General features: G+C 44.3%; 1 protein-coding gene across 2 annotated transcripts in view; it reads left to right on the top strand.

The window, feature by feature from the left end:
• Positions 1 to 22,875, top strand: part of LOC135114266 (uncharacterized) — a 54,812-nt gene extending 31,937 nt beyond the window's left edge. For both annotated transcript variants that reach the window (XM_064030124.1, XM_064030125.1), the window contains exon 4: positions 22,762 to 22,875. In XM_064030124.1, the coding sequence (XP_063886194.1) occupies positions 22,762 to 22,819 (58 nt within the window). In that variant the 3' untranslated portion in view covers positions 22,820 to 22,875. The remainder of the gene's footprint in view (positions 1 to 22,761) is intronic.
• Positions 22,876 to 25,000: the final 2,125 nt, after the last annotated feature.

The following is a 25,000-nucleotide window of genomic DNA, read 5'->3' on the forward strand; positions in this document are numbered from 1 at the left end:
TCCCACACTGAGCATCGCATTTCGTGCCACACAGACATGAAAAATTAAAGACCACTCGCCTCCGTCCTTTACGCGCCGTGACGAAAACATGGCGCCTTTTTGCCATTAGCGGCGGAAAGGACGGACGCGGAGGGAAGGAAAGGGAGGGTGGGAGGAAGGGAAAGGGAACGATATAGAGAACTTCTTATCACTTCGAAGCCAGTCCCCTTTTATTTCTTGCTCTTTTTTCGTATATTTTTTAACATTTCCTTCTCATTTTTTTTTGTATGTATATATGAAGAGAGAGAGAGAGAGAGAGAGAGAGAGAGAGAGAGAGAGAGAGAGAGAGAGAGAGAGAGAGAGAGAGAGAGAGAGAGAGAGAGAGATGAGATAATAAAGAAACTGATACTAATCTGAAGCAAGACTCTTTCTTCCCATCTCTTTCACGTAATCAGTGCGACACACACACACACACACACACACACACACACACACACACACACACACACACACACACACACACACACACCTCCCCCTCTTTCACACGTGTCTCATTCACTACCTCCCTCATTTCCTGGCTTCACTTATCTTAAACTCCGTCTTCTGCAGCTCACGTCAGTCTCAGTCTCAGTCTTCCTCTTAGTCTCTCTCACAGTCCCCAGCTCTCACACATCCTCCTCATATTTATTCAGGGTTCATCCTTAGAGCTCAAACCTACATGGGCATCTCAAGTCATTCCTCCTCATTCTCTTCACTTTAGCTCCTCGACAGACGGATTATTAAGAGTATTTCCTGATTCCTCACCCTTCCAGTGCTAGTCAATTTTTTTCCCATAGTCATCTGCAACTTCTAAAAGCCTTATTTTTTTGTGCTTCAGTCTCTTTAAAACCTATTTTTGTAGCTTAGGAAAGGTGAAATTAACATCGTATTCCTTGTTTCTCTATGTGTCCAGGCAACTTATTACAGTGACCTCAATGTTAACGGAAGACGACCATAGCAGTGAAAGTGTGAGGTTCGATTCGACTTTCTTCTCTAAAATGTACCTTCGTGGGTATCTTCATAATATATATATAGTTTTCTATTTGAGTCCCTTTTCCTCCACTTATTTCCTTATTTCCTTCTTTCTTTGTTCTTTTCCTTCCTTCCTAGTATATTTCCTTTTTCCGTGTATACGTAATGGTGGAATGTTCGATTTTATTAGCTTATTTATGAAGGTCATGATTAGTAATGAATACAATCGGTGCTGAACAAGACTGAGACAAGGAAATGCAGAGGAACCCACCCAAAGGAAAGAACAAGCAGCAGCATACCAGTCCGCTCTTCAAAGGCTGTTTGTGATAAGCTGCACTGCGAGGAGATGATGGTAAAGAATAAATTGGAAGGCGGCTATTCAGATTCAATTTTCATTACCATCATCATCATCATCATCATCATCATCATCATCATCATCATCATCATCATCATCATCATCATCATCTTTTACATGTAAACCAAGGCTTGACTTTGAAGTAGTTTGTCATTATCGTTGTTTTATCACCTTTTTGGGAAATCAGTAGTGTAAAATTATAATAATCCCATAAGCATATCTTACATAGAACACAGACAAGCCTTTTAAATCAATGAAAACTCTCCGTAATTAAGAAAAAACACAAGGAAATAACCTGCAAGAAGCCATCAGGGCTACACGTGACAGTTCCAGTGTAAAACATATCTACCTGTTTCTTCCTATCATCCTCATCCATAAATTAACCTAATCTTTCAAGGCTCCCTACTGGCTCGGCACTAATAACCTGATAATTCATTCCACCTATACATCCACTGCAAAGAAGGATACTCACATTTAACAGTTTATTCAGGACTTGGGGAAATTACGAAGAAAGGGAGAAAGATACAAAGTGAAGAAAAAAAAAAAAAAACATGGAAAGTGTCCGGGCAGTCCGCGATAGTGTGAGGTAGCCAAGGGCAGGCGCCACACGCACACATTCACACTCACAATCGCACCCATTAGCATTCCCTCACATCTCAGCCTTCAGGCGTGTAAGAAATATACGTGATGGTGTTACGAGATACGTGCAGAGAGAGAAAGAGATGGAGAGAAAGAGAGAGAGGACTTGTGAGATGAAAGAAAAAGAGAGGACTTATAAGATGAAAACATACCAGAAAAGTGAGGAAATCCATGTGAAAAAAAAAAGATAATGAAAAGACATAAATAAGAAAAAAAAATTAGATTTATCAAAGGGGGTGATAGATGGAATGCATGTTTTATGCAGGACTGCCACATGTAGGCCTGATTGCTTCTTGTGTCTTCTTATGTTCCTAGTTCTTAAAATAGATCTTATGATCCAAGACTTGTCCGGTGTTTGCCTAGAGGAAGTCTTAAGAAAAAAAATATGATATAGGAATGGATATGGGCAGAAAGATTCTTAGCATCTACAGGCCTGCAGGTGCGCTGTCTTCATTAGGGAGGAGAAGAGCTACAGACGACCCAGTAATGTAGTAAACAATGTACTCTTCTTACTAAAGTCTTGGGAGAATGTTTGCCTATTATGGAGAGTTATTAAGTGAAAGGTCTATCTATCTATCTGTCTATCTGTCTATTTATCTATATCTATGTTTCTATCTATACATCTATCTGTCTGTCTGTCTATCTATTTATCTATCTATCTTTCTATCAGTCTGTCTATCTATCTATCATGAGAGAGAGAGAGAGAGAGAGAGAGAGAGAGAGAGAGAGAGAGAGAGAGAGAGAGAGAGAGAGGGATGGTTAAGGTTTAAGTCAGGAAAAATTGTAATTAATGATCCTTTGGCATTTTAATACAATAATGAGATACAAAAATGACAATACTGTAACCACAACAATATCATAAATGAATAACAGTAACTCTTGCGGGTCTGACGACATTCCACTTAGCTTTTTTAAAAGTCTCCCTTCCTGTCATCACTCCACATATGATCTGCTTTATAAATACATCAATAATTACAGGAGTTTTCCCCACAGCTTGGAAACACTCAACAGTTGAACCTATTCTTAACTCTGGCAACTTGAATGAGCTCTGTAATTATCATCCCATGTCCCTCCTCCCTGTTCTCTGAAAAAATATTAGAAAAAAATATCATTGCAATTAACACAACACCTTGAAACAAATAACTTATTCATCAGAACCCAACATGGCTTCAGGTGAAATTTATTAACCTCTTCTGTTTTATTAAGACTAACTGGCAATGAGAACATAGACGATAAAAAAGTTTCTTTGCTTACTCTTTGTGATCTGTCAAAAGCTTTTGGCAGCGTTAGTCACACAATATTGCTAGGAAAGTTGAACATCGATACCTTTTGGTTTGAGAGTTACCTCAGTGACAGGAGACAATCGGTGCGCATAAACATACTTTCCGACGGGACTATAATTTCCTGTGGTGTGCCTCAAGGTTCAGTTCTTGGTTCTATTTTATTTAATATATATATGTCAATGATATCTCGTCATTTTTATCAGTATGCAGATGACATAAAGTTTATCCACTCAGGTAACATTGATAACTTTGATGAAGTGATGCATAAAAGTGAAGTAACCATAAAATGAGCAAAGTTATTCTTCCACAAGAATGGTCTAATATTTACAAAAAGACTCACTGAATGTTTGTAGGAACAAGGAGACTCCTCTAAAAGATTCCACCTAACATTCCAATGCATGTGGACGGCAATGTGGTCACCCCCAGCACGTCACTAAAGAACATGAGTGTATACTGACCACCATTTACTGTTTGATGTTTACGTCACTGAGATAAGAAAGAAAGTGTACGGGACACTGATGTATTTCAATGATGTAAGGGATTCCTTAAAAAAAAAAAAAAAGCAGAATTCCTGTCATAGTCATTGGTAATGAACATTATTAATTACGGTATAGGCATTTGGGGTTCAACCAATTCTTCACAAGTCGAAAAAAAAAATGCAAAACTTAGCTGCTAAAATTATTCTTTTAGGAGCTGCCACGAGTGAACATGTCACTCCGTTCTTGAGAAAATGGAATGGCTGAAAATCGAGGGAAAAAAAAAAAAAAATTGAAGTAGCGGTATTAACTCATAGCTTGATAAACATAAATCTTCACAATTGGCTATTCCCACTATCCACTGTAAGTGGCATGCGTGCCCGCTGTGTCACCACAAGGCAGAGAGAACAGCTCCATGCACCACGGTGTAACACCAGATCGGGCACTAGGTGCTTCCAAGTGGCTGCACCAGCCCTCTGGCACACACTCCCTAGTGCTGTGAAGCACGCACCTCCCTCACCATTTTCAAAGCTCGTCTAAAAGAATACTTACTAAATGAACAATTCCGGACATCAGTTTTATAAGCCGTTTTTAATTTTACATTTTAGTAATTTTACTACGTTCAAGTCTAAGTTTTGTAAGTAACTACTTATGACTGTCACTGCCAGCCGTATTATTCTCTTATTGTTATACATTTCAATGTCTTCATATATTGTATTACTTTATTTATTTGTAATAATTGTATTACTTTATTCTTTGATTTAAAACTTATTTTTTATTCAGTAACCTTTTACGACGTACTGTAGCTGCTTTTATTTATGTTTTAGCTTAATCATATTATGTTTTAGCTTGACTAACAATTCCATTGTTTTACTACTGCAGTTCCTGTTTCTTGTATCTAGCTAATTTTACTTTGCATGCTTTATTGCCTATATTTACCGTAATCGTATCCTAATGTGTCTTATAGAAAAATGACTATTATTGCTTTATCTTATTCCTTTTTATATCTCTATATTTGCTTCATTTGTTCACACGGAATGTTTCAACCACTGTGATGCTACATTCACAGTTATTGTTCTATCTGATGTATACGTGTAAAGGATAACCATTGTAAAAATGGAGATCAAATTCTGTATTCTGTATTCAGTTTTAAAAATAAAGACTAGGAAGGAATATCAGGGGTTTCAGGAACGGCAGTGAGGTAGGCAGGGGAGACACTGGACACCTGGCGGAGCTGTTAGAGGTTGAGGCGCGTTCATTGTGACCTCTTACCTTCAAGCAGGCGTGAGGGGAGGGCACCTGGCTCTCTCTCTCTCTCTCTCTCTCTCTCTCTCTCTCTCTCTCTCTCTCTCTCTCTCTCTCTCTCTCTCTCTCTCTCATACCTGTCCTTTGCATTTTCCTTTTCTTTAACAGCTACTCTTCAAGTCCTTCTCTCCATTTTACTCCGTCCCTCCCTCCACCTTCCCCCTTAACAAGTGTTTTTCTCGTATGATTAATTACTCTCTTTCTTTCCAGGTGAGTCGTTGACGCCTCCCTCCAGCAGTTGATCTACGTTGGTGAGTACAACTCGATTTCACTATTATTGCATTAAGACTGAGATGAATCACGTTTACTTTTAGTATTCATCATTCACTCCCTTCATTTTTTCTCTTATCAGGTCTGTCTTTTTTTTTTTTCATCACTCGCTTTTATTTATTTATTTTTTTTTTTTTAATGAACTCGGAGATTTTTTAAAACTTTTTTTTCTGGTTTTCGCTTCGTCAGTTTTTTTTTTCTCTCTCTCTCTTTAACGCCGGTTGAAAATTGTTCTTTAACTCTTTGGAGGGTTGTGGCGGCTGTCTTACAATCCGTGATCAGAGTCCTATGTCTGGTTCTATTCTCTGTTTAACCCTTTTACTGCCATGATCATCCTTCGTTAACCTTCATAGCTGTGTAAAAATGGTTTGCCTGGAGATACAGAAGGGAAAAGAGAGAAAACAGAAGGTTAATTTGTTGTTTTGTTTACGCTACAGAAATATTTATGAAAGCATAGCACAGAAAAGTGTATCAAAAGTTATAGGTATTAGAGGGAAAAAATGATTTAGCAGTATAAGGATTGAGTCTTTAGTTTGATACATTTCTGTTATGTCAATGTTCTCTATTTTGGACACGTCGATTATTCCATTGAATTACGACTACGCTAGCTTAAGGTCAATGCCATAATTCTGTAATCCGTATTAGTCTTGTGGCGCGGCGTTCACTGCGCTGTGAGGCCCCGACGCTCATTCCCCCGGTGCGTTCAAATTCCCCATAGAGCATCAGTCTGTTTCGTCATCGCCACGCACAAGGATTGGAGGCTCGATTTATTGTTTAAAATCTGTCTTAACTAAAGCAATACATCCTTATCGAGATGCATGTTGGCTGAATTTTGCCTGTAAGTTGGCAGTTAAGTTGTAGAATGTTCGTATGTTTATAACGGTTAGATGAACTCTTCTTTAAGTCCCTGATATCCACACAGACAAGGACCTCAAGCTGGATATATCGATTAAAAGTTGCTTTACCTATAGTAATGCATTGTGACACATATATACCTATGTACACGTAGGTTGAATTTTACTTTTTAACTTAGCTATTATGCCTTTCACTGTTATATGCAATTCACAGCACTAAAGCCTCATCCGAAAAAAAAAATAATAATAATGATTGACAGGCACCTATAAGAAAGAAAGAATAGAAGGATTAAAGAATAGATTATCCAATTTCTATCCAGTACAATGCTTAGAGGTGGCTGAAGAAATGTTTCAGTAATCTGCGATCAAGGAAAGACGTGCCGTGTAGCTGTAAATGGTTAAGTTGTAGAGTGTCCGTGTGTACATAGAGCTTAGATGAATCCTCCGGGTCCTCGATATCCACATAATCCTTTGAAAAACTGATGAAGCAGTTACAGTTTTTATGGTTTAGTCTCGGGTGGCGGTTGGAGACCCACATAAGCATTTCTATCTCGAGAAAGTAGGGAGATACATCATTTACAAGGAGCGGCGCGTGTCTGAGAAAATAAAACCCCGGCAGTTAGGAGGTCCCGAACTAGATTTACTTCACGTCCTTTGAAGCTGAGTGCCTTGAGAATTATTTTCCGCCGCTCGCTGGACCTTCTCTGTGCTGTGCGGCGGATGGGATGATGCTCACGTCTCTTGTGCGACATTCAAGTTTACAACCATATTTTTAGACATTTTGAGCTCTCCTAGGGACTATCTTAAAAGATCACATAATTGTTTTCTCTTTTCTTTTCCTCTATTACAGAGTACATGTCAGTCTATCACTAGAATCACAGAAACATAAGGTTAGTCTTAAATATAACAACCTGTTTGCAACATAGCTAAGGTCTATTTGGTGCTTGGAACCTATTCACTTCAGGCAAATTCTCCGCGTCGCCATCCTTTCCTCCCTGGTGTGGATGGTCACTCGTCACGGCGTAATAGTAGTGTGGTTAGCACGTTGCTCACCTCAGCTTCTTGCTGCTTGTAAGATGCTTGTATCCTATTCCTGCAATTATGAGCATCAGTCGTCCTTTAATTTCGTACTGCACTTTTTGTTTACCGACAAGAGTACGTTTCATGCATCGTTTAATTTCGCCATTCTGTTCCATTCGCAGACTATAGCGTCAAGTTTTTAGCCTTTTCTCCTCGAGGGGGAATTTGCCTCGTCATTCCTGAGGTTTTACTCCCATGGACTGAGACGCGCGGCCTCGCACCGCGTCATGCCACCTGCCACTCCCTCACGTCAACCGCCGCCGCCCAGACACTTCTCCCCCTCTCGTATAGTCGCGATCCATAAATCATTATATGTAAGTCATAGGAAAATCAAAAGTATAGAGATGCTGGTTGATGCAGAAATCACAATCGTTTGCAATAATATCGTGAGAGAGGCGAATGAAAGAAGGATCAGATTATTTTTGCTTTGTCCTGACAGCGGCGGTCAAGGGATGCCCAGGATGTGTGAGCCGTCCCGGAACACCTCCGGCAGGCCGTGCAGGGCGTGCAAGGCGTGCGATGAGGAAATGTTGATCCTGGAGCACGAGGTCATTACCGAGGCGCCCGGAGCCTCCCGCCACTGTATGATGCTTCTCGTGCGCCTGTCCCTGGCGGGGAGAGCGTCCTTGTGGTGCTCCTCCCCAGGGGCTGTGGTGGGCGGGTCAGGCAGGGTCGTTGTGGTGATAAGGTAATGATCGTCTCTGCATCGATAACAAAGTTGCAATGATAAAAAGGTGGAGAATTCTGTCGCTTTGTAATGTATGGAAGCATTTCAGAGAGTTGCAGACAGCGCCTGGAGCGCGGGCAACCCGGGTCTGGCTTGGCCATTACGCATGCCTCGTGAATGAGTGTTAATCGATGTTTGGTGGATAATGACACAAAGAAATGTACGACCGAGCAGGAGGCAGCATCCGCTCGCCTCTCCCAGGCCATCTTGTGCCCCGCGGGTAGCATTCCAGTTTGTGCTCGCTGAGTGGCGCACACCTCAGACATTATGCTCAGGACTGGGCCTCTCGTGGAGATGGGGTTGAGGGGTGATCGCTGATGTAGTTTAGTTTGGAGTGTGTTGGTGACATGTTGTGTGGCGGAGTGTTGTGTGTGTCGAGGAGGAGGAGGGCGGGAGCATGACCACTCTTTGAGGAAGACTGTGATCGGTGTCCCAGGATGAAGTGAGTGTTGTGTGGCAGTGTGGCATCGGGAGGGCGTGAGCGTGATGTGGCGAGGAAGGATTTGATATCTTTCACGAGTGACGTGTTCCTGCATGCTGCGGTGAGGCCTCTGCGTGATGGGCGCTACACCACTCCTGAAATTGGGAGGGGCGTGCCCTAAGGGGTCGTCATTAAGGGAACAGCTCGTGTTGAGAGAATGTGAATGTGTGGACAGTTTGTCGTCACGTGTGCGGCGTGATGGGACCCGTGTGTATTCACGGTTATTGCCGTGCAGGTCGTTGTGTCGAATGACGCTTGTGAGGCGATAACCTTAAATAGCGGCGCGAGGCTGCTGGGGGCGGCGCCCCCTCAGGTGATTGTTGTGCGGTGCAGGTGAGCAGCAAACACATTGCGCCACACAATAATTTAAACAGATGTCACGCAAGACGTTTGGTCCTTTTCTGTATAATGTTAGTGTACCGTCGTGCTATGCTGGCAAAGACTGTCAGTGTTGTTGCAGTAACGAAGGTGACACAAGAGTAGGCGAATGTGAGTCCACAGGACCTTGCCGGAATCCTTATGCCACACCGCGAATAGATATATCATTTTTAAAAATATGCGTGACGCCTCATCTTGTTAACAAAAAAACAGCAAACATGCCCTCATGTATGCTGGTACACATCACCCGAGGCGAGTCACGAGTGGTGGGTGCGGGTGTCGTGCGGCGCGTCTGAAGTCGGGGGATGTTACAGCCTCGTCAGGGAAGAGCGACAGGTGGCGGCTGTACTGCCTCACCCTCTGGCTAGAGTTTAGGGAGTGTCCTTCCCTTCCCGGTGGTGGAGTGTGGCGGTGGACTGAAGGTTCCCATGGTAACCAGTGCTGTATTCATGCCGTCGTTAAGTTGGAGCCGTCAGCTCCCCACCTCGGCCTGCATGCTGCGTGAAAAATAAATGCCTAGCTAAGTGTACCAGAGATGGTGCGGTGCAACCCTGATGTGCTTGGGGCGGAGGAGGTCAACAGGAACAGAACGAACTGTAGTATTTGTCTCTAAATGCTCCGGAGACTATACGAGGTTATGTGTGTGTGTGTGTGTGTGTGTGTGTGTGTAATGGGTAGCACGCCAAGGTCGGTAGTAATGTTTGGTATCTCTCTCCGTCTTGCTGAGCGATGTGGACGGGGCAGGAAATTGCGTAAGCATACCAAATATAATTGTCTATGTTTTTTTTTTTTTTTTTTTTGGCGGGGGATGGGGGTTACATGCCATCTCCTCACTGTTACTGTTCCTCTTCCTTGGTGTCTGGTTGTCCAGCCTTTCTTGTTACAACTTCTCTGCACTTTTCTCTTTGTATGTGGTAGTTTTCATTCTATTTATCCTTCGATTTCTTTACTATCATTCATGCTCTTTTAATCTGATCAATCAGTCAACATTTTTTCTCCTCTTTAATTTCTCAATACGGTTGCTTTGATTTATCTTCTTGCATACCATAATGTTCTTAGTATTTTTCTTTCGTTTTTATTCTTCTGTTCAATTATTTATCCACTCTTCATCCTTTATTGATTAATTCTTGTTCTCCGTGAGTCTTTCCAAGTTTCATGTGACTAAAAATAAAGAGTTTGCCGAGATTACGATATTGCAGAAGGTTTGCTCAGATAACGTCCTGCTTTCTGTAATTATCAAGTTATCAAGAGAGAGAGAGAGAGAGAGAGAGAGAGAGAGAGAGAGAGAGAGAGAGAGAGAGAGAGAGAGAGAGAGATCCTGTCATCGGACACACACGCGTTGAAGAGGCCACTCGGCAAACAGTTTTAGGTTTCTGATTGCAGGTGTGTTTTCCTCTCATCCCACTCCAGTCTGGCAGGGACGTGAGAGCCTTGGTGCTTCTTGCGACAAGCTCTCTCTCTCTCTCTCTCTCTCTCTCTCTCTCTCTCTCTCTCTCTCTCTCTCTCTCTCTCTCTCTGTGTGTGTGTGTGTGTGTGTCTGGCAAAAATTTACTGGCTCCCTTACATGCGTTTTGGCTCTTCCGGCTACTTAACTGGGATCATCTCTCTCTCTCTCTCTCTCTCTCTCTCTCTCTCTCTCTCTCTCCTCTCTCTCTCTCTCTCTCTCTCTCTCTCTCTCTCTCTCTCTCTCGTATACATCAGAACGTCAGCTTGTAACCACTGTGTTACTCATCACCACCACCACCACCAGCACCAGTACCGCTTCTACCACCATCACCACCACCTCGTCGCCATCTCATCACCATAATGTTACTTGAGAGTCTCTTTTCCAAGCACTAAACACAATACAGCTCTGGAACTCCCGCCGTCGTCTCTGCTTGCTTCTCTCTCTCCATAAACATAAAAAACATTATTTTCTACATATCATTACTTCCAGGTACTTGCTTGTGTATGTGAGTGCGTGAGTATGTGGATGGATGTGTCTGTCTTTTCTTATTTCTGTCCTGTTCTGTCTATTCGTCTTAGTCTATCTTTCTTTGTCTATTTTACTGTCTATCCGTCCTGAATGGTACTGTTTCGGGAAATCAATTTTTTTTTCCTCCCTCCATCAGTTCCCCTTGTTTTCGGCGCGCAAACTTTGTTATATGTTGTGGATAGGCGTTTAGTCTCTCTCTCTCTCTCTCTCTCTCTCTCTCTCTCTCTCTCTCTCTCTCTCTCTCTCTCTCTCTCTCTCTCTCTCTCTCTCTCTGACAGAAAGGTAGGTTAAGAGGGGACCTGATAGACGTCTTTAAGTGGTATAAGGGTTATAACAAGGGGGATATAGGCAAAATTCTTAGGATCAGCAACCAGGGTAGAACAAGAAATAACAGGTACAAGGTTGAAAAATTTAGGTTTAGGAAGGAGATAGGAAAAAAATTGGTTCTCAAATAGAGTGGTAGATGAGTGGAACGGACTCAGTAATCATGTTGTTAGTGCTAGGACACTAGAGAGCTTTAAGAGAAGATTAGACAAGTTTATGGATGGGGATAATAGATGGAAATAGGTAGGTATATTTCATACAGGGACTGCCACGTGTAAGCCTGGTCGCTTCTTGCAGCTTCCCTTATTTCTTATGTTCTTATGTTCTTATGACATCTTGAACCTTTAAATCTGATCATGTATCTATTACTATCAGTTCATCTATTTCTTACCCACCTACCTACTTTTATACCTACTGACTGACTCATGTCCTTACTTACCCTTCCTACCACCCACCTACTTTACCTATACTTCCTCTTCACCTACCTGCATTTATACCTACGAACTGACCTTATCTACACTTCCTGTCCTTACCTACACTTCCCATCCACCCCACTTGTCTCACCCTCGACCTTTTCACTACCTATAAATAGACACAAGCTCCTCTCCTCGTCTAATCTGGTATTCAAAGCTCTTCGCTGAGACGTGTGTGTTTGATAACCTTATAGGGGCAGATTCATTGGGTCTTCCGCAAGGTGAGGGAGTGAGGTGAAGGTGAAGGACACAAGGCGAGTATCTCTTGATGTTTGTTTCCGTTCTTTGTGCTGCCTTGGGGGTTTGTACTATGCCAAGGCTCTGTTCATCATGTTTGGATCTTCGAAGTTATGATTTTTGTGTCTGAGATGCGAGTAGTAAAGTGGGATGGGAAAAGTGTGTGTGTGTGTGTGTGTGTGTGTGTGTGTGTGTGTGTGTGTGTGTGTGTGTGTGTGTGTGTTTGTGTTTGTGGGTCATAAGATACTGAAGAACACACACACACACACACACACACACACACACACACACACACACACACACACACACACACACACACACACACACACACACACAGTCTTTGCTTGCCTCCAGAGAAACACCACGCAGATCATTTTTGAGAGGAATCCAATATTTTTCAAATCCCTGTTGCTCTGTGTGGGAAGATCTGCTCAAAGAATAATTGGTTTATCTAAGGCACCCCGGGCAGACACAGTATCAAGTTCGTTGGATTGCGTGGAACTCCAGAGATGTTGAGAGCATAGACCATCTTTTGAAGGCACTCTGGGCAGTCTCGAGTATCTGATTACAGTCATATTTAGATTCTTGTCTCAGGAAGTCCTTGCACCGAGAGCTTGTTATTCTGGTTGTGTGTGCGCTTAATGGCCAGAATTTCACATGACAGACGAGCTTGGAGGGAAGTGCAAAAGGTTCAAACAAAGCTCAGATGTGTCGAGTGTCGCTGCATCTGAAAATTTTTACCTGGCGAAAAAAAAAAAAAAAGAAGTTACGGTGGAGCTGCGGGGATGTGTGTGTAGCGAGCTGTCCGAGGCGGAGTTTGTGATTCAGAGTCCTGTGGAACCAACTTGGTTTGAGTGTTTGCTTTGACGGTAGTGGTGTTTGTTCGTGGCAGCCGTGTCCTGTGTCGTGTGTCGCTACCTGCCCGGCGGTGTGTGAGCGTGTGTGTGTGTGTGTGTGTGTGTGTGTGTGTGTGTGTGTGTGTGTGTGTGTGTGTGTGTGTGTGTGTGTGTGTGTGTCTGGTGTCCCTCCAAACTCATTACCGAAGCTAGTTGCTTTAGAGTATCATCAAAGTACTTCTATTAATGATAGAGGCATTTGGAGTTTTCGGCAGCTGATTTAAGCGAGGGACGGGAATGGGTGGGAAAGGAAAACGAAAGGACGAGTAATAAAGTTAATAACACGGACAATATTATAGTGGGAGCATTTTGAATAAGTTTTCAAGCAATGTAGAAAGTTGAAGGGAAAGAATGAATGATAAGGAAGGCCGAAAATAAGAACATTTTTATTCATCTTTCCATAACTAATTCTAGGCACGAGAATGGGAGGGAGAAAAAGAACAAGGCTGGTAGAGGAAATACAAGGGTGGTAAGGTGATGAAAGATTGGAGTGACAGGTGAGAATGGACAAGGCATGTAAAGGTGAATGCATGACGAAAGGTCGCATCCGTTTTTGACTCCTGGACTACGGACCTTTAACCTTTGACACGTGTGAAATATTGTGTACCAGGAACGCCACTTTTGCGGGCGAGGTGCGGGTTTAGAGCACCCCCCAGGTGAAGGCAGAGGCAGCGTACGTAACCCACGAGCATTGCAGCTACGTATCTCAAACACAGAGGGAACGATGCCTTCTCTGCCCGCTCCTCCCACTCCTGCCTCTGCCCAGCGCTGGAGATGCAGCTGATAATGCTTAGATTGCTGCTAGTTCTCTGGATCATATTGATTATTCGTATTCTAAATTGGTAGTTTTTTTTTCAGGGTCTAGATAACAGCATTGACGAGTCCAGCGAGGAGCATGGGAAGATCTGGAACCCACTCGTCCTGTTGTGTGGTGTGTGGGCGAGACTAGGCGCGGCGGGGCGCGGAGGAGCGGGGCGGGGACGTAGCAGGAGTTCCCCCATCTGAGGCTCGCCTTAGGTCTCGCCCCAAGGGACAAAACGTGACCATTTTAAGTATTTATTCGCGCAGGTGGATGCTGGCTGAGGGATGGGCATAAAAGGCAGACGTTCGCTGATTGCCGGGTCTTGGGGATGATTAGAAGACGAACGCCCATCATTTTCATTACATTACTAGCAGTATTTTCGTGGCATTAGTGTGAGGCAGTCATGCATACTCGCTGCCTCCTCTGTTTAGGCTGCGCGTCGACCACAGTGACTCGTCCAAATTTCTAATCTCTGCACTATTCTCTTAGATATTAGTTACTATTTGACCTCTTGGCAATAAATAAGAGTTTAAACAGTAGTACGAGTATGTAGGCTGCCGTTAGTCAACTGGAGCGTAAAATATGAGCAGTGATTTATGACAATGCTAATCTTCTCGCTGCTAATGGCAACATGACATTCGTTACTTCGCTAAAAAAAAAAAAATAAATAAATAAATGAATAGATAAATAAAAATGAAAATAAAATAAAATAGATAAAATAAAATAAAATAAAAGCTGCAGGCGAGAGAGAGTTTGAGTTACTTGATCATGACGCTTGATGCTGTTACTGGGGTTCTCGATATTATGCACAAAGGAACGCAGAGAGAATTTAACCTAACCTAACTTAACCTTACCAAATCTAATCTAATCTTAGCTAATCTAATCTAAAACAAAGGGATAAACAATTAAATTCAGCCTAATCTAATCTAACTTAACGCAACATAACATAATACAATCTAACACAGTGAAACAGAGAAGAAGAGCATACACTTTTCTAAACTAGCACAAGACCATTTTATTAAGTTTAAGGAAAATTCGTAGCAGTACAGAGGTCAATTGAATGTAAACTCAACGCTGTCATTGGCAGGAGTATTGTCCGTAAGTCTTGCTACGCTTTGAGAGCGAAATACGTACAGTGCATCATGTATTTTTTCATCGCTTGGCCTATAAAACCTCGGGAAGGGATGGGAGACCAAAGGGCGGAGGGAGAGAGAGAATGCGTTGCGCGCCAGTCACCTGTGAACGAACGCCCGAAAGGGAGGGAGCAGCGGTGCGTTCAGTGCTGTAATTAATTATCTTGTGCTCTTTCTGTTGACTTGCAAACGTTGTATGTGTAATGCTGTAAAATGTTTGAACTCCTTGCTCAGTCTTGTGGTCAGCGATGCAGTTAATGCTGTGGTAATGGTCTTCTTGTCGACATGAAAACGATGTAAATATAATTTGTGTAACATTGAGCTGTGAAATTGTTTGAGCCGTATGAGCAGTCTCGTGTCTTCAGTATTTTTTTTTTCCTTTATGGCAGTCGTTTTCAAGAGGAGAGCATATCGTATGACCTCCGCTGCAAAACTTCAAATATAGTTTTTACTTTTATTGGCATACAAGCTCCCCTTCCGCTCTCTATGCATGGGTGGAGTAGCGATTTGCATTTATTAACGAGTTGTGTAAGCTCTTGTCCTCTCTGCACTGGGGAGGAAAAAAAACAGTTACCATTAAGGAGCAGTGAGAGTTTGTAATGGTGAGCACAATGTTATCAGTATACTCGTAGTGAAGGTGTACTTTCCCATCATACCACTACTATATTCCCACCATCGCCCTTATTTCTCGCACCCATATTCAGAAACGCAATTCATTCTCACCACGACTTTTCAAAGACAACAGAGATTATTAGCCGTGTTCTGAAGAGTATTTCTCCATTCAATAATGTAGAAATGTTGTCAATTTGTCACTAGAACCATAACAAAACACCAGTATCTTTTGAGTCTTGAAAGTAACAGAGGTGCAACCCAGATTATAGTCCATATACCAACATTACATTCCCAGCGTCATGCCGCTACGACACACCCCATGAGGCACGCTGCAACATCATTATTCATCGCCCCCCCTCTCTCTCTCTCTCTCTCTCTCTCTCTCTCTCTCTCTCTCTCTCTCTCTCTCTCTCTCTCTCTCTCTCTCTCTCTCTCTCTCTCTCTCTCTCTCTCTCTCTCTCTCTCTCTCTCTCTCTCTCTCTCTCTCTTCACGCATGTTTATCCAGCTCGTAAAGTGTCGCCGTGAAATAGAAACGCTAAGGTCGATCTCGCGCGGAGGATAATGAAATGTAGAATGTAGAGAGAGTGTACGAGTATTTCTCAGGTCCACCCATCGCTGTCCTTCACGCCGTACTGCTGACGTTTATGGGACCTTTGTACTCAATGTTCCTGCCCATGGTCACTTCCCTGGCCTCTCTGTTGTTGTTGTCTCTACTTGTTTGACTTTCCTAATGTTCCTTCGCTTACCAGTAGTCCCTGTTTGGTCTTCCTACTTCTTCCCTACCAATAGTTGCTTGTTTTACCTGCTGTTGTTTTCTATGTCAGTATTGTTAGACCTCCGTGCAGTTCGTTTCTTTATTAGTATTGCTTTTTTGGCCTCCCTGCTTCTTCCCTTGCTAATGATTGCCTGCCTACTTAACCTGTTGCTATTTCCCTCTCAGTATTGTTTGGTCTGCCTGCTATCTCCCCTTCCAATAGTCACCAGCTTGGTCTCCTTGCTCCTGTTGTCTTCCTCAGGGATATGAGGGGCGAGGCTGCAGGATTAGGCTGTGTTATAAGGAGGTACGTTGATGGCTTCCCCCCTCCCTTTCTCTCTCTCTCTCTCTCTCTCTCTCTCTCTCTCTCTCTCTCTCTCTCTCTCTCTCTCTCTCTCTCTCTCTCTCTCTCTCTCTCTCTCTCTCTCTCTCTCTCTCTCTCTCTCTCTCTCTCTCTCTCTCTCTCTCTCTCTCTCTCTCTCTCTCTCTCTCTCTCTCTCTCTCTCTCTCTCTCTCTCTCTCTCTCTCTCTCTCTCTCTCTCTCTCTCTCTCTCTCTCTCTCTCTTGCATCTCTCCCCTTGCTCTCTCCCCGTTTATGGCCTCTGCTCACTCGCTGTCTCTCTGCTTTGTATGCAAAATTTTTTTTCTGTACATATCTCTTTTTTCTTTTCGCCGTGTGACGCAGCAATAGTCGGTGGTTGGTGCGTGAGAGACGGAGGTGGGCCGGAGGCAGGTTCTGACTTCACTGACAATGCTCCTCGCCACAAAAATGAGAAGGCAAACAAGAGCGCAACAAACTAGTGTGGTGCCGGCTGGGTCTGAGGGGCTCTCGCAGTGTCAACATTGAGGCTGTATTGGCCACCTTTCTGCTGCTCTTCCTTGTCCCACTGTCACAATACAGTCTCTCTCTACTCCCTCCTTTCTTTCTCCCTCTCTCTGTCTCTCTCTCCCTCCCTGCTTCCTTCCTTCCTTCCTCTTCTTTCTTTTTTTCTTATTTCTCCCTCTCTTTGTTCCGTGCATGCATTAGTTTCTTTTATTGTTTGTTTGTTTGTTTGTTTCTTTTTTATTCTTCTCCTTTCCTTATTGTATCGCTGCTCGTGTATACTTCCACTTTCTCTCTCTCTCTCTCTCTCTCTCTCTCTCTCTCTCTCTCTCTCTCTCTCTCTCTCTCTCTCTCTCTCTCTCTCTCTCTCTCTCCCTCCCGTTCCTTCCTTCTTTTCGTCTTCCTTTCCTCTGTCCCACCGTCCTGCGTATGCTTCCGTTTCTCCTCCTCTCCCTCCTCTGTTTTAGCCGTCCCTGCTTTCATTCTCATCATTCCTCCTGCTCATCTTTCCACATTCAGTCCAGACTCTCGGCCTTCATGGTTCCTTTACTCCCTGATCTGCCTCCTTGTCATTCGTCGCTGAATTCCACGCGGCCCTTGTCTTGCAGCTCACCAGGACGGCTTCCACATTCTCTCACGACGCTTCTTCCTCGCTCCCTCGCCTTAGTGGATGTTACGGGTCTTCGCTTGGTCACTCACAGCCGCACTACAGTAGTTATGGTTTTGTTCTTGCGTTTTCTTTGTCTTTAGTGAGTCTTTCACCGTGCGCAGACGGATGCGCATTGGATAGGAAAAAGAATGAGAATAAAATAGCAGATAAATGCAAAATAAAGCTGGTGTTGTTTCTCTCCTCTCCCCCAGTACAGGTAAAGGGAAGAGCGTAAAAAAATGGTAAACTTTTGACAATAATCTGATATTCCGATTTTAAAGGAATTTAAAATTGGAGGAAAAAAAAAAAAACTGCATTATTTTTCTTTTTCTGTCTGGAAGGTGAAATTGTAAAATAGTAAAAGGAACTGAAGAATGGAGCAGCTTCCCTGTTGCTTCCTTGTTGCTGTAGGCACTGGTTGTTGGTGTTAGTGTTGGTGTTTGTGTTAGTGTTTGTTGAATGTATTTTTTTGTTGACCACGTCACAGTGTTTGTTGAATGTATTTTTGTGTTGACCACGTCACTCAGTCTTCAAACCAGATAAATAATATGGTTTACATTATTATAAACTGCTTTCCTTTGTGTTACTCGCCAGTTGCTATTCCCATTAACTTAAGGGGATAAACACAATGCTCTCTCGCGTCTCGCTGCTCGTGACTGGGGAGTGACTCACTGCATCGGATTAGTGTTTACTGCATGGGGGACAACCAGATCTCGTATTTCTGAACTGATAAGCTGCTGGATCGTCCGTCATTTTCACTTCAGACTATACGATGGAAGCCTCAAAATGGAAGCTGCAGTGCGTCTCATGTGCAGCGTCGCTTGATCAGAGAGGAAGTTTCCCGAAGTGGTGTAGGGAACGCGGAAAAGGACGCTGAGTGCAGGGCAGGGAAAGAAAAAAAAAAAAACAGTTTGCAGAGCGCTGTCTGTCCCCATCCCGCCCCGCAGCCGCCGCTTTAAACCTGCTGGAGGGTTTGACTATTTCTGTAATATTTTCAATTGACGTCAAGAGCCTCAGTGGTTCCAGCTGTCAGTTAAGTGTGCGTGTGTGTGGCGCTGCAGAGAATATACGTTTGTCCGTCTTCGCTTTCTGTATGTACATTGTGATTATTGCGAGAACAATTAGTCTTTTTACATTTCATATTGTCCCCCGATCATGGTAATACTGGTAAATTCAGTTATTGCTCTAACTTTCTCTTTTATTATATTAAAAAAAAATCTAACTAAAGGAAAAACCAGTGACACGTAAAAGCGCTTCCATTTGTGTGTTTTGTTTCTCACTAAGTGTTCACGGTGGGTGTTCCCTACAGAGGACTGCGGCAGGTTTTCTGGTGGTGTGGGATCGTGGACGGCAAGGGACATATGACTCAAATATGGTAGAGAGAAAAAAATAAATAAAAATAAAACAGATGTGCCCCTCAGTAAAATCCACTACTTGACTCAGTGAAAAAAAATAAAGAAAGAATACTCCATTACCGTAAAGAAAAAAGGTGAGTCACGTACTGGCCTGGACCACATCATCCCAACTCTGGCGGGTCACGCGGTCCTGAGGCGTCACCAGTCTTAGTCTCTCTTAATCACTTGATTGAAAGTGTTCCTTGCGGTGCGGCCATTGCGTCATGGCTAGAATGGCATATTTTTTATTATTACTATTATTTTTTTATGTGATTCTCCGCGACAGAAATGAGTCATGCTGTAACTAAAAGTGATATGAAATGATATGACTTGCTGATCTTTTCCTCACTGTGAACGATGTCAACCCCCAACTAAAATTAATTTCTTAAGACCATTATGCTAAGAGATTTTCCTGTTTTTATTTACTTTTTTCACTTCTTCACATCTGTTACCTGTCACTCATCTCACTCATTCCACACAAGACTTCGGCACCCCACCACTTTCCCTCCTTCCTTTGCACCTGTCCTCACTCACATCCTGCCTGCCTGTGTCCCTCGCTTGCTTTCCCTCACTCACATCTTTTACTTGTCAGTCATTTCTCACAAGACTTCCGCACCCCACCACTTTCCCTCCTTCCTCAGCACCTGTCCTCACTCACACCACCCGTTCACTTATATTACCTGTGCCTATGCCCCTCACCTGCTTTCCCTCACACCAGACCTCACTCTCATCTGTAACCTGTCACTTATTCCTCGTAAGACTTCTGCATCCTACCACTTTCCCTCCTTCACTACTGGTCACATGTATTCCCTCCTGCGCCTTTTGCATACACCTGTCCTCACAAAGGTTCAGGGTATTACGGGTACTCTTGAAATGGAAATCCTCCCTTCTGTCTACTCGTCTTTTCGTCCCCACCTGTCACCTGCCAGCGCTTAGAATCCTTACACCTGTCACACTGTATGCTTTAAAGATATCACTCATACTACTGCTCCTCTCACATCAGCAGCTCTCTCATGCCTCCAGCACACCTGCCGCGCCTCTCACACCTGTCTCAGCCACCTGCATCTTTTTCCATCCTCGCATTCCCTCGCGCCCCTCACACATTAATACCTTCAGACGCGCGCCTGTAGTATTTGTCACCTGATGCCTCTCTCTCTCTCTCTCTCTTGGCGCTCCTTTATGATGGCTTCCCAGTTGGCGCTTATGAATAATCCCTAATGGTGGTGGTGTTGGTGGTGCTGGTGATAGAGTTCTAGGTACATGTCAGTGAAGGATAAGCGTGCTGGAAATAGCTGGGAAAGAGAGTGGAGAGTGCTGGGTTGCGTGTAGGTTGTGGTTGTGGAAGAGGCAGTGGGTGGAGGAGGTGGAGGAGGGAGCGAAGGCGAGTGTCTGCACGACTGGTGGAGATTGATGGGACTGGGGGGAAATACGGCGCAGTTCTGCCTCCTTTTAGTAAGATCTGAGCACGGGAGTCGAGGGAGAGAGGAGGAAGGAAGGGGAAAGGGAAGGGGAAGTAACAGCCTCCCTCCCTCCTTCCCTCCTTCCCTTCAACTCCAGCTCCCATCTCCTTCCGGAAGTTTTGCTGCAGCGCCTACGTCACCTGGGGATTCCGAGGCTCTTTGAAGTCGCAGTTTTGTCCCCTTGAAAGAGATGGAGTGTATATTTTTTCCTTGCTATACTGAGCCTTATACTTAATTACGTGCACAGGGGTTCGGGGATGTGATGATCAGGGAGTATGGGTGTATGTAGAATTTTGTTACTGGTAATAGTGGTGGTGGTTACTGGTGGTGGTGGTGGTAGTGAGAGGCAACAATTTGGTGACGGACAGATAGATAGACAAGTGGTGGTGATAGTAGAGAAGGGAAGTGAAGGTAAAGAAACTGACTGGCAGGTGATGAGGGGAATAGTTATCTTATTGTAGTTAAGAAATGGTGAAGATGGGGAAGGTTTACAAGGGTGGGAAGTGTGTAAGTTAGTTAACGTGTAGCCAGGGCGGGGAAGGAAAGTGAAGGTAAAGGAATTGACAGACAGGTGATGATGAGAACAGTTGTCTTATTGTACTTTGGTAATGGTGAAGATGGAGGCTTGCAAGGATGGGTAGATGTAGTGGGTGGGCAAGGTGTAGTCAGGGCGGGGAGGCGTAGTTAGGCCTAACCTGATTATTCGTGGCCGCGGCGGGGAGGGCAAGGTCAAGTGAGTGAAGGTTTGTGGCCGAGTGAAGTACGAGTCATTTCCGGCTCTTCATTTGGTGCTCGCTACGCTACGCGAGGCAGAGGAACCATTGATATGCAGGCGCGCGTGGCCCTCAGACATGCGGGGAAAAGTGATGTGCCTTGGACGAGTGCAGGATGACTTTCTGGAAGGGGATTTTTATAGCTTGTGTGTCCTGCATGCTGAAAACCTCGCTCGCACTTACTGGAATAAAGTAGGTTAGAGAATTGCTTACGTAAAAAAAGCTATATTTAGAGGGGTGTTATACTTCCCTTGCATTTTTTTACTATTTACTTTAATTGTCAAGGGATCTAAAAGTATAATAATCGTTAAGAAGAGAAAAGAGGTAATATCAGAACAAAATTTCACTCATTGATTATTAGGAAAAAGCAGGTAATACCAGAATAACATTTCACCTTTACGGTGGTTCATGAGTGTGCAGTGGTGCGGCGTCAGCTGTTCATGTCCCAGCACACGTAGCGCGCTTACTTGCAAAAGAAGAAGAAACGCCTCATTGCCCATTACACCGGAGCTCTCATTTGTAACCCGCTCAGGTGGACGCCGCGGGCAACGTGAGCCGCGCGTGTTGAAATCCTCCATTATACAAATGCCGTGCTGGCCGGGCTCAGGCAGAATAGCGATGCCCGTTGCCTGTGTTTGTGTCCACGGAAAGTTCATTGCCTGCTTGACTAATGAATGTGCTCACTTCAGAATGTGACGTTTCTCACGGCACGAGGCTTGAGCAAAAAAAGGTAGTTCTAGTTTAAGTTAGGTTAGGTTATGTTAAGTTAGGGTGGGGGTACTTCATGTAGTTTAGTTTGAAAGCTTCACAACTTGTAACCAAGACGGCCAGTATATATTTGATCATGATGCCTCCAAATCAGAGTTCTTACTGTTTCTTACGTAACCCTCACACTGTTACGCATGGAAATGTAGCGCGTTCCTCAGCAACTGTGGCGCTGCGTGATCTACTTTCCGGCACAACTCGTACTCGTAGGTAAGTGCCGCCACCATTCCGGTCCATTGTCTTCCTGGTGCATCCGGAAGCCGTTCCTCACAAAGGGCAGTAAACATAGTGGAGGGGGCAAGCCACTCCAGCGCGGGGTCCCGACGGGAGCGCTCAAGGGGGTAGAGGGCGAGAGTTGGTGAAACGCGGGTCACATGAGGCCAACCACAGGCATTCCTCGACCTGAATCCCGCCCGATGGAGTGATGCTGCCTGACGTGCGTTTCCTGGAAGCCTTGTGTCAGGGTTGCCAGGGTTGGGAGAGGGCACTGCTGTCGCTGTTTGATCCTGAGTTAGACTTTCACCTTTTTCAGAGAAGAGAAGAGGCAGAAAGAGAGGGTAACAGTCGCTATCTGATGCCGAAGTCATGCAATCAAACTTCCATTTCCGAGAGAGAGAGAGAGAGAGAGAGAGAGAGAGAGAGAGAGAGAGAGAGAGAGAGAGAGAGAGAGAGAGAGAGAGAGAGAGAGAGAGAGAGAGAGAGAGAGAGAGAGAGAGAGAGAGAGAGAGAGAGAGAGAGAGAGAGAGAGAGAGAGAGAGAGAGAGAGAGAGAGAGAGAGAGAGAGAGAGAGAGAGAACAGCAGTCACTGTCTAATACACAAGTCATGCAATCAAACTATCCCCTTTTTTTCAGAGAGAAGGGAAGAGGGAAGCAAATCTTAAGAAGTGACCGAACAGCATCTCTTGTCTAGATGGAACCTCGTTGTTAAGATTTATTGGCATACCGTCTGAATTCTAGCCCATTTTTCTCTCTCTCTCTCTCTCTCTCTCTCTCTCTCTCTCTCTCTCTCTCTCTCTCTCTCTCTAACTTCGGTAACTTAGAGGAACGAAGGCGTAATGGTTAGCGTGGCGGCAACGTGAACTTCGGCAACAAAGTTTTACCGAAGTTCGCCTCATTGACTGCCGCCGCCAATCTCTGAGCAGTGAAGGAAGGGAAGGGTGCGGGGGTGACATGCATTTCGCCCATCAATCCTGGCTTTACTTGTAGTGCGTGTGTGTGTAGCTCCGGAAAATTACATCGAATAACATGCTACTGAGAACACGACATGCAACACACACACACACACACACACACACACACACACACACACACACACACACACACACACACACACACACACACACACACACACACTCTTAATCTGGCTCGCAGGTGTTCGGGGACTTGAATCAGTAAATAAAAAAAAATAAATGCAATCTCATCTGACTTTAACACGATTTCCGGGCCATTGTCTTGATGTGAATGGAAGTAATAAAATTGTAAATCCTTCCAATACAGCTCTGGGAGTTTGTTCCGTGAACCTTCCTCAATCATTTATAAGTTATCGGGGTCGGAGCGCAATTTTAATCATGGTTCCACGTTCAGAGAGAGAGAGAGAGAGAGAGAGAGAGAGAGAGAGAGAGAGAGAGAGAGAGAGAGAGAGAGAGAAGCAGAAAATGTAAGGTCAAGAAAAGGAAGATTCTTGAGGTAATGGTGACGTGGGGTGGGAGGCGGTGAAAGACTGAGGAGAGGAGGACGGGAAGGTGGGGAGAGTGTGAGTGTGGCAGCAAAGTAATCAAGAGATGGCTCAGCGGGAGGACCTCATGTGTTGCAGCGTCAGACCGCCAGTGATTTGTGTTGCGTTGCCGGCGGGGCGTGAGCATTGCGCCGCTGGGGACGGAGCACCCACTGGCGGCCATTGCGTCTGAGGGATGTTTCACGCGTCCACACACACACACACACACACACACACACACACACACACACACACACACACACACACACACACACACACACACACACACACACACACACACACACACACAATAGTGTTCTACGGAAGTGCGGATCCGCGTGTCATAAGCGCATCTTGTTTTCCACGAAAGCACCTTTTTTCTTCTTTTAACAAAAAAACAACGGCTGGCTTTTCTATTCAGAGCAGTTTTTTCCAGTTAACTTTTTCCCGTTGGCCGGATGTTAACGTCTGCTTCATTCTTTTATATGTCATGGGTATGCTCAGATTTTATCAGGCATGTTCTCGATTTAAATTTTTCACGTTTATAATTCCCTCACTCTCACACCGCACACTTAATGTAATGAAATATTGTAAGAAATACCTCCTGACTACGTGTGTAACTATTTCTGTCTCGTAGCGCAATTGTTACCTTCTTGTTGGTGAAGGCTTGCCTCTCTTCGGTACTCTGGATTTTTCATCAATTATTAAATGAAGTCCATGAGTCGTGACTTGCGTTGATGCATTATAGTGATTTTGTTGAGCTATAAATGACGTATCTGTTCTCAAGGATTTCTTGGCCACGTCGTGAGATCAAGTAAAAGCCTTTTTTATAATCAGAGTCCATCAAGTGATTCCTCTGAAGGGAAGATGACAGCATCGGTAACAGTGTATTCCTTGCCAAGCATGTAGGTGAGTTTCACAAACTCCGCGGAGTGTCTCCCGGGACCTTTGCAAAAGTTTGGCACTGAGGCGCAACAACAAATGAAGAAAATTACCTAGAAATCCATGGAGACATTATTGTTCAGCGTGTTAAGAGCATGCCCGTCTTTCATTGCCTACCTTTACCGATTTGAGACTTTGCTATGAGAGAATGATGGCGAACGTTGCCGTAACATTGCTGGCCGCCACCGTGCCAGTCTCCCGTGACCCTTAAAACACTGATGGGCGATGGTCACTGGCATTGAAATCGTGTCTTTGCGTGCATGGCTGGCTGATCAATTTCCTCGTCAGTGTGGAGCTCGTGGCCCGTGCCGTGGGGGGCGGCGGCGGCGCGGCCACGATAGATGGCTTATGATGGAACTTGAAAAAATTTTTTTACCTTATGTGCCTGAAATGATGAAGAGACTCGTTATGTTTGGCCTCATTACTCGACCTAGT

This window comes from Scylla paramamosain, chromosome 27 (assembly GCF_035594125.1).
Source record: "Scylla paramamosain isolate STU-SP2022 chromosome 27, ASM3559412v1, whole genome shotgun sequence".
NCBI classification, from domain to species: Eukaryota; Metazoa; Arthropoda; class Malacostraca; order Decapoda; family Portunidae; genus Scylla; species Scylla paramamosain.